We start from the raw sequence: 15,301 nt of genomic DNA, 5'->3' as shown, positions 1-15,301 counted from the left end.
ATGCTCTAGAAGATTAACAGCCACATTACCATCTCATCCTTTGGGGTACCCATTCGTCGCTGGGAGAGCAGAGGCATATTTGGAACACAGTCACTTGCCCAAGGTGGCACCATATGTAACCTGTAAATCAGCATGGGGCAGGACCGAAGCCCTAGAAACTCTCTGGGTACCAGTCACATACACACGCCCTCATATACCTACCCATTAATCGCCCAGGTGTGCTTTACACAATACAGTTTACTGTTCAGTAACGGTTTCGCTGAATCACTGTGTCATTGTACAATCTTGATTTATTCTGAAAAGTCACGTTTTGAGCAGAGTGAATGTTTGTGTCCGATGGTTTTAGATGCTAATGTTTACCTTGAGGCAGCAGTTAAAGGAGGATTGTCTTTTTATGTAAAAAATGAATTTCTGAAAGTGATGTGACATTTGACAGCCGAAATCTTATATATAAAAGTGTACAAACATGCACCTAGGAACCCTTAGGAATGGCTTGATTCATAAAGAATACTGTATTTCTTATTCAGCTGTGCTTGAATCATTTACCTTTGAAACATGTACTAATATATGAATTTCGTCTGAAAAATATTTTCATCTTAATTTCCAGAAACTATATATATTCAAAGGTCGGGGAAATCTTACATGGACAGGGTAAGGGAAATCTTACATGGAGAGAATGAGGGAAATCTTACATGGACAGGCTGAGGGAAATCTTACATGGACAGGCTGAGGGAAATCTTACATGGACAGGCTGACGGGAATCTTACATGGACAGGCTGAGGGAAATCTTATAAGGACAGGCTGACGGAAATCTTACATGGACAGGCTGAGGGAAATCTTACATGGACAGGCTGAGGGAAATCTTATAAGGACAGGCTGGGGGAAATCTTACATGGACAGGCTGAGGGAAATCTTACATGGACAGGCTGAGTGAAATCTTATAAGGACAGGCTGAGGTCATCAAATGTTGAAATCATCAACCAGAACTACAAGTTACTCAATAAGTTAAAAACACAAATGAATGCAGAATGGTCACACAATACATCAAAAATGACAGTGTAAACAGACCAGTTAGTGTCACTGTTACCTCATAGTAATCCTGCCTTCTTCCAACCACGCTTGATTGCGTCAGTGTCCTTTGCAATTTTGTCCACACATGACATGACACTGAGTTGAGTCAATTATCGTATTTGATAATTGGTCGCAATCTCTTCCGGTCAACTTTCCGGCCAACTCAGTAAATCTAGCTTCGGAGAGAAGCTGTCTATTTGTTGGTACGCGAGGGGTCATCTCAACACGGCAGCTCGCAAAAATATCTCGTCGCAGTATTGTCTTTGGCGTGGTATTCGCAATATTTTAACGGCGCAGAAATAAAGCTGTTTACAGTATTACATGGCCAGAGTGAGGGAAATCTTACATGGAGAGAATGAGGGAAATCTTACATGGACAGGCTGAGGGAAATCTTACATGGACAAGGTGAGGGAAATCTTACATGGACAGACTGAGGGAAATCTTACATGGAGAGAGTGAGGGGAATCTTACATGGACAGGCTGGGGGAAATCTTTTATGGACAAGGTAAAGGGAATCTTACATGGACAGGGTGAGGAAATCTTATATGGTCAGGCTGAGGGAAATCTTACATGGACAGGGTGAGGGAAATCTTATATGGTCAGGCTGAGGGAAATCTCATATGGACAGGCTGAGGGAAATCTTACATGGACAGTGTAAAGGAAATCTTGCATTGACAGGCCTAGGGAAATCTTACATGGACAGGGTAAAGCAAATCTTACATGGTATTGATAATGAGATCTGTGCAGAGTACCATGGTGGCGGTCTATCTATTGTCCGTCCGTTGGAGCATCCAGGATCCACGCATCAATGTGACATTGTGTTTATTGAGAGTGTAAATCGTGTAAATGTGTATCCTTAAAGAAAGCCACCGAGCGATACTCAAAGGCTGGAAGACCTAAAGTGACACGTGACCTCAAAGTTTCATTTTGCATACGTCACCAGTATCATACCTACCAAAACGTCACCTTGATTGGACGTACCTATTCATATCATTTAGAAGATGAACACGCTGTTTGTTTGTTTTAATTTAGAACAATGCTCTCAGTTCATGTGACGACGCTAAATTGAATATGTAGCTGTTGGGAGGTTAAGGTTTCAAATATTAGTTCTGCTAAAAGCAGAGTACTTTGAATCATTCCGACTATATCATGAGTTTCTGAATCACCATCAAATAGTGATACCAGGTGTTTGCGATGGAATGAGCGTATCCTGCCCCACCGGTTCCCGACGGCACCCGCCACAAACACACGCAAAGGCAAATACATCGTTAACTGGACAAAAGCATATAGAACAAGGCAAAATAGGAACTTGCATCAGACATTTTAGTAGTTGATGCCTCAAATTTGGACGTGTCCTCCACATGTTAAAATAAAAAACAAATTTATGAATCTGTCTTTGTAAAAGTATTATTGTAGTGTGAGAAAAAAAAGCGCTCAAGTGCCGTATTAAAGCATTTTTATGTGTCAAAAATAAAAGATATTTTGATTTTCATTGACACCAATAAATGCCAGCTTTCCGTGACAGATACAGCCGATCTTAAATATGAAGCATACGGCGTGACACCTCTGGACCAGAAAAAGAATGATATCGTTATGTCCGGGGGATATTTTTAAGTGAAAGCAAAACCAATTTCATGAGGGCTTAAACGCTATTTCCTGCATTTTGGAACCGTTTATCTTAGATTATATTTGTAACGAATATAGGTAATATGTTTAGTATAATTTTTTATTATACATATATATACGTGTTTCACCAACACATTTCGACACAATGAAATACATATTCAATATAAAGTCATCATGTTATTGACAGAATCGTAGAATCTTGATCTTTGAATAAACCTTGAAATGTTTGTGACAAAATTGAAGGTTAGGGCAATTCGGCCGTTCCGCCCACCAGCAAAGTCGTCAATCACTTCGTCAATGGCAATGGCAATTTCCCTGTGGAAGTGGAGGAGTGCCACATAGCTCATTCTCTCGTTGGTCATTGTTGACACGAGGTATGTCTTGATCCTCCCCATTGTGCTGAACGAACGTTCTGCCGTGGCAGAACTCACTGGCAGAGTCACCAGGGTTTTCACAGCTATGGTAAGCCATCTACCACTGAATCCATAAGTGCGATATTCAAGTGCGATTTACAATAAACATTACGTTCGATCGTGGAGAGCTTGTTGGGGGGTGTAAAAAACAATTTGTGTTTTTTGTTAGTTGTGAGCAATTGCTTTTCTGTTGCAGTAGTAGTTTCGCCCCAGTATATCAGGTCACAAGATATGATCAACATGTTATTTGACAGGAATGCCAAATATCCCGTATATACTAGTTCGGTATGTTGTGCTAATTGGTTACATATTGAAAGATACTCGCATGAACCTTCATGCACTCATCAATGTCATACCACTAAAAGGCCCGTGGAGATCGGGCGACTAACGGGATCGGGTGGTCAGACTCGCTGACTTGGTTGATGCATGTCATCGATCCCAATTGCGTGGATCTACGCTCATGTTGTTAATCACTGGATTGTCTGGTCCAGACTCGATTATTTACAGACCGCCGTCATATAGCTGGAATATTGTGAGTGCGGCGTTAAACAACAAACCACTCAAAACTAACCAAGAGTTAACGTCATTCATATAGGAACCAAAGACGGTGTGATCCTCCGAAGGTACGGAAGTCCTACATTTGTATGGTTAAAGTGGAAAACGTTTCAGACACTGACCTGTGACTGGAATTTGTTTCATGAAAATATTTGCCTTTGTTTTTGTTTCAAAAGAATATGTTTTTATCCAGCTGGGTGTGATGGATGTCCTTAAAATGTGTTTCTTGAATTACTTCTGTGATTGGTGGTTTCCTAATATCAGAGAAATTATTGTATGTCTTAAAGAAACGATCATGCAGCATCCATGAAAGATCAGTGGCTAAACTCAAAGCTATAAAATCCGTGAAGATCCGGGGTAGAATAGATCTTCAGCAATCCATGCTTGGCGTAAAAGGCGACTATGCTTGTCTTAAGAGGCGACTAACGGGATCGGGTGGTCAGGCTCGCTGCGTGAATCGATGCTCATGATATTAATCACTGGATTGTCTGGTCCAGACTCGTTTATTTACAGACCGCCGTCATATAGCTGGAATATTGCTGAGTGAGGCGTTAAACAACTAACCAACCAACCAAATCAAAGCTATAAATCTACAACATTCTTTTTCATGCTCACATAATTCAAAGAAACACGTAATTATTTTTATATCAGTTGACGTTACGAGGGATAGCTGAAGTGTTCTGAACCTAACTAGTAAGGATGTATATATAATACGCCCTTAACAATTTGCATGTATTCAGTAGAAAACATTTCATGCATGCAGGCCGCATTTGAACCAAATATATAACAAGGCTTGAGCTTGACTAGGTTATATCTGTTGAAGAAGATGGACAAAACTGGCTACCGTGCTGTCATCAAATATCTACAACTCCAACACCACCCCATGCGGACATGATGTCAAGTTTGGGGAAGCCATGCCACTTCCTTTGCCGCTGTTAAGAGGTCATCAGTGGGGTTCAAGAAGAGAAGAGACAGCCTTATGGTCAAAGATCAGTGGCACCTTCAACTGCCATCTCTGAGCAAAATGTTGATACAATTTTGTGTTTATGTATGATTGGCGAGTCATAGCCAATATCGTAGGAATATCTTACGAGAAAGTTGAGAACAACTTGGGCAATGAACTTGGCATGACACAGGTTTTAGCAAGCTGGGTTAAAATGTTGCTGACTCCTGATAAGAAACCCTCCAGGTTCATCGTCTGAAGTGCGAATGTGCGTCATTTTGAAGCAGAGCCATCTGACTTTGATGAGCGATTTGTAACAATGAGGGAGTGTTGTTTTCACGACTATCATCTGAAGACTTCACTGGAAACATCTAACGTGTCCTTCTCTGAAGAAAGCAAAGTCGGGTCGCCTAGGGCGGTCGGGTAGCCTAGTGGTTAAAGCCTTCGCTCTTCACCCCGAAGATCCGGGTTCGATTCCCGACATGGGTACAATGTGTGAAGCCCATTTCTGGTGTCCCCCGCCGTGATAATGCTGGAATATTGCTAAAAGCGGCGTAAAACCATACTCACTCACCCATCAGAAAGGAATCCTACTTAATGGCCAATATATGTGGACCTCGGAGGAGATTATGTTGAAAAACAGTCAGCAACTAACTCCGTCCTACATAGTTTGGTTCAGAACTTTTCGTCACAGCTCGAGAACCCTTTCACCCTGTTGATGATCATTATATAACAATAAAGTTTATATTCACACGGCATTCCAGATTACACGTAAAAAGAAGGGTATCTTATAACAAGCAAAACCATTTTATTCAACAATCATTTAAAATGACCAACATTTACCATAATATTGAGGTAAGAAGATAATTCATGGCATCCCGCATCAGCGTAAAACGAATTCATCCTAGGTCAAATATACCACCTCAAAGCAGTTGAATGGCGTGATCACCGATCCATTCCTGAAATACAACTTTTTTTGTGAGGGATGTGGAGGTCATTTTGGTCTTTTTCATTCAGATTCCCAAGATGAATAAACGGCCGGGTGTCTTGAAATCCCTTTTTTTGGATAAGCTGAAGGCAACTACTTATTTGTTGTCGTGTTTCATTTACAATGTCTTATTCCATTTTGTTATTTCCGCACTTTATTTATAACGCCGATTTAAACAGCAATTCAGGTATACCACTTCCTTGAAACCCACGAATATAGTGCTGAGAAATCAAGGGTCATAATCAGTATGAACATGGCATTGGAACCAACAATTCTGGTCAAAATCATCAATAAAATATTAATTAAAACCCTAGGATCCTTCAACAAACGTGATTATAACTGAACGAACTATCAAACAAAATTACTGACTACTAATCATAGGATCTCCTACGGCTAAGGGACGTAACCCCGCATAGCGAATGTTGCACCCTAGATAACTGGACAAGATATCAGTGACAGTTTGTTAGCAAATACTTTTATAGCATAAAAATAAAAATCTCAAGAATTCTCTCAAACAGCAAGTCCCTGTACCAGAAATTAAGAATCCTGCAAATGTTGAGATGAAACGGTTATGGAAAGACCAGGAACCGTTCCTTCGTACTTATAATTTGGTATCAGTTATAAAGGGGTGGTTAATCACGGTAAAAGGTGAAATTTTGGATTCTAAAGATAAAGAAACCAAACTTCTTTAACAAAACAGTTATCTGTGTATATCTATTGTGTATACCTCGTGTGCATTCTTTCAAGTAACATTATGCTTGGAAAATCACCAGGGGGCTCGTCCTACTTTTGTGATTGATGGGAGATTTTAAATAGATTTATTAATTGTCAACCATCAACATACATGACGTTGTCATGAAGTAGGTTGTTTGAAAAAAACCATAAAGTACAGATTTAGTAACTCATTTTTGGCTTTTATCTGGCCTTTTAACAATCATCAAATAACTTTACAATGGTACCTAACAGTGTTCACTAAAGCCACTAATATTTCTACGTAATCCATTACCATATCGTTGTAGATACTTCAGATACTATGTTCGCATTTCTACTTCTGTTCCATGAACCACGGATACGTATTTAAACGAGCTGAAACGTTAAATCCCTGGGCATGTAATCAAGGCATACATCGAGCGATTCCAAAAGGCGGGAGGACCTAAAGTAACATGTGATCCAAATTCGTCGAATTCCCTTTCTGCACATTACAGCAGTGTTATAGGTTCTTAGGATTGACGGTAACCCCAGCGATGTTCAACGCTTGGAATAAGTACACGGTGGCTAGATTTAAGTAACTCAGGGATCGTTACTTCAACTTTATTCAATAAATATGGAACTTATTTTATCTTGTTGTCAGTCACATCATCGATAAGGTTATTAATGTGCATATAGTTATACACAATCAAAGATGGCATTTTAAGGTTCATCTAAGTAATTTACTTACTGAAAATATCGATATGCACAAACATTCACCAACATCGTCTACTTTTGTACATCACCCTGTTCTGCCAGATTAATCTGTTGGGTTGTCGGGAAGATGGACGGGGGTGCAGACACGTCTTAACATAGATTACAAGACTGAACATACATAAATGTCTCCTGCAAAGATCCGGGTTAGATCTGATCTTCAGGGTCCTTCTGTTATGACCTATTGTACTAGTGTGTAATGTGTCCACGATCCTTCTCCTGTTGTTGTGTGATGAAGAACTTCTCCACAATGTCCGACGTTCTTCGTCAGCAATGGAAGTTAGCCTCCACCTGGCGTCCTGCCCGTGGCACCACTGGTCGGACATTGCTGTGTTGCCCCAGGTAACTGCCGTCAGACATCCGGGAACTCTGCAGTATCAGAAGCTGGAAACAAGTAGTAACTTAGTGTTAGTTGTTTGTTTTTGGTTGTTTTTAGTGTGTTTTTGTTTTTGTTTTTTTATAAAGATACATTATTAACCTATATTAGTGAGTGAGTGAGTGAGTGAGTGAGTGAGTATGGTTTTACGCCGCTTTTAGCAATATTCCAGCAATATCACGGCGGGGGACACCAGAAATGGGCTTCACACATTGTACCCATGTCGGGATTCGAACCCGGGTCATCGGTGTGACCGACCGCCCTTAACCTATATTAATATTAACGGTTTGGAGATACCGTTTTTATTACGAATGTATTTCAAAGTGATCAAGTTGATGTATCTTGTCATGGGTGATATACGTGTGGCCAAGTCGCCTAAGGCGTCGCAATTCGCCGTGCAGAGTAGCGTCCCTTGGGCGGGTCAGAAAACTATGATTGTGGGTTCGAATCCCGTTTTGCCCAGATATGTTTCTAGGTTTGGCAGCACCATACCCGTGCTCTTACCAAAGTGGTAAACGTCTGAGATTTCGGGCTTTCCTCCCACATTAAACTGACATATTAATATATATCAATCATGGCCTGATGAGACTGATATATCCGTGATATATTCCTGGAATACTGTTAAAAGCGGCGTTGAACCCAACTGACTCACTCACTCATTGAGGTTATATATAAGGTGTCATTACCTTGTCACGGCTGATAAATACTGGCTCCTTCATAACCATCCAGCGCACAGACTCAGAACACGGAGGCGTGGTCAGTGACCCATGGTATGCATAGAAGTCCTTCTGCCAGGGAAACAGTTGACGAACATCCACTGAGAAGGGTATCTTGTTGCCTGAAAGTCACAAAACAGGGGTCAGCCATAGGTACTACTCCAAAGAAGTTCAACAACACCTTGGCCTGAAAGATGCACTATAGTCATATGAACAAATCTGATGTTCTTGAACTTTTGCTACTACAGTAAACTACGTTTATAACAAACACGCTTATAACGAACTGACGGATATAACGAACTATTTTTTGGTCCTGTCAATTTGCTGTATATATTCCGTACATTTGCTTTTAACGAACTACGGTTATAACGAATTAAAATTTGAGGTCCCTTTGAATTCGTTATAACCGTAGTTCACTGTAGAATATAGTCATTATGTACTTTATATCTCCTGGAATGGAATATACTCTTGTCTTGTTCAAACTATTTGCTATGAAACGTCATATCGTATTCATTTAATGTTTTCCGCTAAAGAATTTCACAACTGTGCCTGTGCGCCGCACTCAGCAATATTTGAGGTAAATGATGGCTGTCTGTCAATAATCTGGACTGGACCAGAAAATCCAGTGATTGACATTATGAGCATCGATCCACGCAATTGGGATACGATGACATGCATCAATCACGTCAGGGAGCCTGACCACCCGATCCCGTTAGTCGCCTCTTACGACAAGCGTAGTCGCCTGTTACAGCAAGTATGGGTTGCTGAAGACCTATTCTACCCCGGGTCTTCACGGGTCTTTGTATTATGAGGAGACAAGATGTGATCGAGTCGTCGGACATTGATCATAATATAGAGGACTGGTTTGTCTGATCCAGCTGCCATGATATAGCTATAATATTGCTGAGTGCAAAAGTTTTGTTAACATATCCACTGTTCCAAACTTCCCAAGGAAGAGCGATATACATCTGCGTGCACGAAGCATCGTTCAAGGTTAAGGAAACGTCTAGACACTCTAGGTCGGATGTGCTTTGTCTTGGACACACAATGCCCTTTAGAAAGCTGTCGTATGTTACAAATGTAATATTTGGGATAAAACTTTCTTTGTAAAGTACAGATTCTACTACTCTTTTGGGTTTGAGTCCCATTCGGGAATCGAACCCATATTGCCAGAGTTAGGCATCTAATCGCCAGGACACAAAGTATATAATCTGTACTTTACTTAGAAGAAAATAACCGAAATATAATATTTCTGTCATTTGACCACTTTCCAAATGGAATTGTGAATTCATATCTTTCGGCCATGAGAGCCGTGAAAATTTACACTTGTCAGAGGGGTACACAAAGTACGTGATCTAGACTACCACTTGTCGGACTTTCATTTTGTTGAATCCTCGGTGGCTGAGTGGGTTAGATCGCTGACTTTGTGTGCTGGTGATTAGGTGCCTCGCTCTGGCACTGTGGGATTCCACTACCAGATGGGACTCAACCCCAAAAAGGACGAGAATCTGTACTTTACTAAGAAAGTGTTATCCCAAATATAACATTTGTTAGATTGTGTTTTGTCTCCATGAACATCCATTGGATAACCTTGATAAACAGGTGAAGGTGAAATTGGGTCCAAGATGATTGCACATATACAGCGACGTGCAAATCCTTGTTTTAGCCCCTTAGTGCCGAGCGCCAGACAGGGCAACAACAAGTACCATCTTTTAACGTCTTTTGACCTTCGGTCTCCGGGCGGACGCCCTACCACTAGACCACGGAGGCGGTCTCCTCTATAAACAAAGGTGGAAAAAGCATTAAATAACTGTGTACACTTACCTTTACCTCCAGCCAGCCCGCAAACCCGTATGAGACGGTTCATTTCAGCATTTGGGGACACGCGAGACAACTGTGGGAAAAAAGTCAGCGAGTGAGAACGCTACTTTCAACTATTTTATATCAAGGCGTGTCAGTTTAATGTGCAAGGAAATAGCCCGAAATGACGTTTACCACTTTGGTGAAACCAACATGCTTGGGTGTGGACTTGTCAAACCCAGAAACATTATTTTAGCCGCTTTTTTGCAATATTCCAACAATATCACGGCGGGGAACACCAGAATTGGGCTTCACACATTGTACCCATGTCGGGAATCGAACCTGGGTGTTCGGCATGACGAGCGAACGCTTTAACAACAAAGCTACCCGACCGCCCCGAGCCTCACACATAAAGAATTGTTTAATTGTGATTTTTGTAGATGTGAACATTACATGATGTAATACATTCCACAGAATATTTTGCAGTGTTGAAAATATCAGCTCGTTGGGCTCCGAAGCTGTGACATTTGATCTCTCGATAATCTAGCTCTGTTTGAATCTGATCCAGAAAGGTTCTTGCAAAGATTTGAGACTATGAATGGAACCTGAATTCACCACTTCGAGGCTGAATCCAAACTACAATCAAAACAGTCAAAACGTTTGACGTCACCACCACCAAAGAAGGCAAAGACTGTCTATCAGCTGGAAGGGATGTGGACTCCGAGTTCTGGGATGCCGCGGGTGTCATCGTTGTGAACGATCTTACAAAGGGCCAGGCAATAACCGGAGCACAGATGCTGTACCTTTGAGGCAATTACGGGTGAAATTAAGACAAAAAAGACGGGGAGCTGAGAAAATCTGTGCTCTTCCATCAGGACAACGTGCTACTACACAACACACAACCATGGCGACAATCCATGAGTGTGGCTTCAACTCCTTCAGGAATCGCCATATTCTCCTGATCTGGCTCCGTGAGACTTCCATATGTTCCCAGACATAAAGAAAGCTCTTGCCTGAACCCATTTTGACTCGACCGATGACGTCATAGCTGCTGTGGAGAACAATGTGGACAGCCAAGAGAAGGACATCTTCTAAACTGGAATACAATCCCTCCAATATCGTTGACAACAGTGTACCGGAAAGGGTCTATATTGAAAGATAAATCAGTTTAAAGAATTTCGAAGTCTTTTTACGCGAGGCTCAGAAATATCAATCAACTCTCACATACCTGAAGGAAAATTCCAACAACAGCGAGACCATCATGTCGCTTGACTGCCTCAGCCACGCTACCGTACTCCCTCTTGTAATGGACCAAGTGAAGCTACAGGAGACGCAAGTAAACTGTATAAAGGTCATGTTTAAATATGTCAACTTCTATCAAATATCAAAGTATGGAACATCTTAAGGCATTAAAGTTTGTGTAGAATTCAGCTTTTTCTGAAGCGGCTGTTGAGAGAACTCACATCATATGCAAGTTTCTGTACTTAGCAATCGGCAGTCTTTCTATATTTCCATTGACCAAAACGAAAAGCTTGATAAATTGAGTGGGTCGGCCGGAAAACCTCCTAGTCGACATGAAGAAAATATATATTAAACTAGTGCCTGGCTATTAAAATATGTAAACCAGGGCCCACTTGCACAAACCGATCTTAGCGCTAAGACTATTGTAAGCCTATGTTAAAGTATGGGAGTTACGATCATCTTAGCGCTAAGTTCGCTTTGTGCAAGTGGGTCCAGGATATAATAAGGTGTGACATGAGCTGCATCAGCTACCTCTCCGTCGTAGCCCACGCTGTCCACCTCGTGCTCTGAGCCATGCCCTGTGCCGTTACCCGCGTGAAAGTGCAGCTGCGCCAGGACGTACTCTGAACTCTCCCAATAGGGAACTCCCAGCAGTGCCGGGGATACACTGTTGCTAAAGTCTATAGACACCGCATACCCTGTAATGAGAAGAGAGATGTGACTGTAAAACTTATACTGGTTATACGTGTAGCCATGTCACAAGACTCTGTGTCCATATCAAGTTTGTTTCATAACATTGTATTTTCTAGTTGCAGTCAGATTTTCATAACTGCTTCTGCAGTATCAAAAGTTTCCCGGTCAAAGAGAAAGGGCACTATAAGACAAATGCTCTTCCCGGCTTTCTTGAAATGTTGAAATGGTACCATCAATCTTTGAAATATTTATTTGAAAATTATTTAGGCTTCTGGGGTGTTATGCGCCCCGCGTTAGGTTTTATACCACGAGCCGGATCCGAATTTATCTCGCCGACATGTTGTAATGTGACATTGAAAAAGAATAAACACAAACTCAAAATTGATAGAAAACAGCTGTTCATTTGAGCTGAGGTTTACTTCTGCTATGTCACGTGACTTCCATTGACTCGGAAAAAGCGTGCGGATTTTTGTTTTGATGCGGGGTATAATGGATTTATTCTGCCTCTCTGAAATCCACGTGCAGTCTGTATTGCTCGTGGAGGGGTATAAGAGATTAATTCCCCATCTGAGAAGTGTATAACCTTCCAATGTGGGTTACGCAGTATTTTATCAAGATCACGTGGACCAATCAGATCCCATCATTCTCCAATGGAGGTATGATAAGATTCTGTTCCAAACGTTTATGCTGAATTTATCGATTCCAGAAAATCAACATGGTCAATAATAATCAGTCTCCCTTTTCTGCCGAGACAGATTCCCTTAGTCGTAAAATGGAAAATAAAGATGAAAATTATATGAATGGATCACTGAAAACCAGGGATGACACCAGGTTTGTTTGTTTGTTATTTAACGCCACACTCAGCTATATTCCAGCTATATGACGGCTGTCTGTAAATAATCGAGTCTGGACCAGACAATCCAGTGATTGACATCATCAGCATCGATCCACGCAATTGGGATCGATAACATGCATCAACCAAGTCAGCGAGTCTGACCACCTGATCTCGTTAGTCGCCTCTTACGACAAGCAAAGTCGCCTTTACGGCAAGCATGGGTTGCTGCAGACCTATTCTACCCCGGATCTTCACGGGCCGATGACACCAGGTGTTCGCATGACGTGCTTTACCATTAGCACCCGCTAATCACATATTTTGCAAAAGAAGGGTTCCTCATCACACCACGTGCTTTATACGTCTATCTTGAATGTCGACCGTTTGTCATGTATGGCTGTTAACTAGAGATGTTGCAACTGTATTTGGACGAGTCATTTACATTTGTTCAATAGTTACACCCCTGAGAGTGTTATATAGCTTATAAACCCCTTCACATGTTATATATCTTACAATGACCTACCTGTGCAATATTGCTTACAATGACCTATGTTATATAGCTTATAATGACCTACCTGTGTTTTATAGCTTAAAAAGACCTACACGTGTTATATATCTTATAATGACCTACCTGTGCAATATTGCTTACAATGACCTATGTTATATAGCTTATAATGACCTACCTGTGTTTTATAGCTTATAAACCCCTTCACATGTTATATATCTTACAATGACCTTCCTGTGCAATATAGCTTACAATGACCTATGTTATATAGCTTATAATGACCTACCTGTGTTTTATAGCTTAAAAAGACCTACACGTGTTATATATCTTACAATGACCTTCCTGTGCAAAATAGCTTACAATGACCTATGTTATATAGCTTATAATGACCTACCTGTGTTTTATAGCTTAAAAAGACCTACACGTATTATATATCTTATAATGACCTACCTGTGCAATATTGCTTAAAATGACCTATGTTATATATCTTATAATGACCTACCTGTGCAATATTGCTTACAATGACCTATGTTATATAGCTTATAATGACCTACCTGTGTTATATAGCTTCCCTCGTATTGGCCCGACAGGTTCCGTGGTATACCTTATCCTGTGCGACTGGCTACATTTACATTGGGCGATTTCAATATTAATGGGAGACTGCCATTCGCCCACACAACAGTCAGCCGCAAGTGGCCACTTGGAAGGACCTGCAAAAAAAATCCCTGTACATGTTTTGTAATATGAAGGGTGAGTGAATTTTGTCTAACATCACAGTCTGCAATATTGCAGCTACATCATTAAATAAATTTTATGTTTGTTTGTTTGTTTGCGGCGGTCTGGAAATAATCGACTCTGGTCCAGACAATCCAGTGATTGACATCATGAGCGGGTCATACATTTTAACCATATGATTCTCCTTTAATTGGGCAGGATAAGCTCATCTTTTCCCGAACACCGCGTATCATCACTGTTTGGTAGTTATTCATTAATCTTAAACGGCAACACCAGAGAATAACCAGTCTCCATTATCCGACAAAACATATTCCTTTGGGCATAAAAGGTAAAATAGGTGAAAATTATATGAATGGATCACTGTAAATTAGTGATGACACCAGCTGTTGGCGAAAAGGGTAAGCATGTCCTGTCCTACTGGTTGCACCCGGTTATGATTTAGTCTCAATGATTTAGGACCGCCTCCGTGGCTAGTGGTAGAGCGTCCGCCCCGAGAGCGAAAGGTCCGGGGTTCGATCCCCGGCCGCGTCATACCAAAAGACGTTAAAAGATGGTAATTGTTGTTACCCTGTCTGGCGCTCGGCATTAACGGGCTAAAACAAGGACTGGTCGTCTCGGAGTCAGTATTCTGTGTCTGAGTGGGGTACTCATGTTAAACTGCGGCATGGTATCTCAGTGAGCTAGCACTATAAATCGGCATCAGTCGGGACTAGTACAAGAAGACACACACACACACCTGCATACACGTCGCTATATAAGTGCAATCATCTTGGACGCGACGTTAAACTCAATTTCACCTCACCTCAATGATTTAGATATTTGTAATGAACATGGAAATGGTTCGAGGCATCCGTTTGAGGACAAGCTACGCGGTTTCATCCGATTCCGGAGTCCCACCAAGGAGAGTCTTCTCCTGCTTCAAGAGGCGCCAAACTCACCGTCATCCGCTACTGGGTTGTAGCTGAATCGTGATGACCCTGCTGCAATGGCACATTGTTGTGGAAGGCGCACTCTGTTTTCCACACGTTTGTTGATTCCAATATCCAAGAGTTTGGACGGATCAGCAAGGACGGTCACAAACAGAAGCAGAATTCCCCAAGCAGACGACATCACTAAAATCACAAAACTTCCAAGAAAAGTCCACTGAAATTTTCAGCTAGGTTTGCGTCAGTTCTTCGCCGACGTGAAATTAAGTCCTTGAAGAGTTTGGTATCTCTGGGAGCAAGCCAGCAGTGGGGTCGACGATCTTGAAAGTGAATTGATAGTGTGACGGTGACGTTGAAATCCCACCGCTACAGCCCCACTAATGGTCTCTCGTTTGAGAACAAACTGACGTAGAATTCTC

The 15,301-nt window shown here is 41.4% G+C and overlaps 1 protein-coding gene across 1 annotated transcript; it reads right to left on the bottom strand.

The window, feature by feature from the left end:
* Positions 1–7,324: 7,324 nt before the first annotated feature.
* On the bottom strand, positions 7,325–15,066 carry LOC139464795 (carbonic anhydrase 1-like). The gene is made up of 7 exons (XM_071246303.1): positions 14,895–15,066; positions 13,776–13,931; positions 11,723–11,889; positions 11,178–11,270; positions 9,974–10,043; positions 8,120–8,271; positions 7,325–7,441 (listed from the first exon to the last, which is right to left on the bottom strand). Exons 1-7 carry the CDS (start codon positions 15,064–15,066, stop codon positions 7,325–7,327), a joined length of 927 nt encoding a protein of 308 aa, XP_071102404.1.
* Between the last annotated feature and the right edge of the window lie 235 nt (positions 15,067–15,301).

Source organism: Haliotis cracherodii, unplaced genomic scaffold (genome assembly GCF_022045235.1).
Source record: "Haliotis cracherodii isolate W230 unplaced genomic scaffold, xgHalCrac1.p SCAF_17, whole genome shotgun sequence".
Taxonomy (NCBI): Eukaryota; Metazoa; Mollusca; class Gastropoda; order Lepetellida; family Haliotidae; genus Haliotis; species Haliotis cracherodii.
Note: the sequence above shows the minus strand (reverse complement) of the source record. Positions and strands in the feature narration are given on the sequence as shown.

Bases quoted from the DNA above. Each gene is read 5' to 3' on its own strand.
- LOC139464795 (XM_071246303.1), bottom strand. From the start codon at position 15,066: ATGTCGTCTGCTTGGGGAATTCTGCTTCTGTTTGTGACCGTCCTTGCT. The intron at 11,890-13,775 runs GTAGGTCATTAT...TTCTCATTACAG, and splicing joins AGGGAAGCTATATAACACAG to GGTATGCGGTGTCTATAGAC. The intron at 8,272-9,973 runs GTAAGTGTACAC...TGTGACTTTCAG, and splicing joins CGGGCTGGCTGGAGGTAAAG to GCAACAAGATACCCTTCTCA.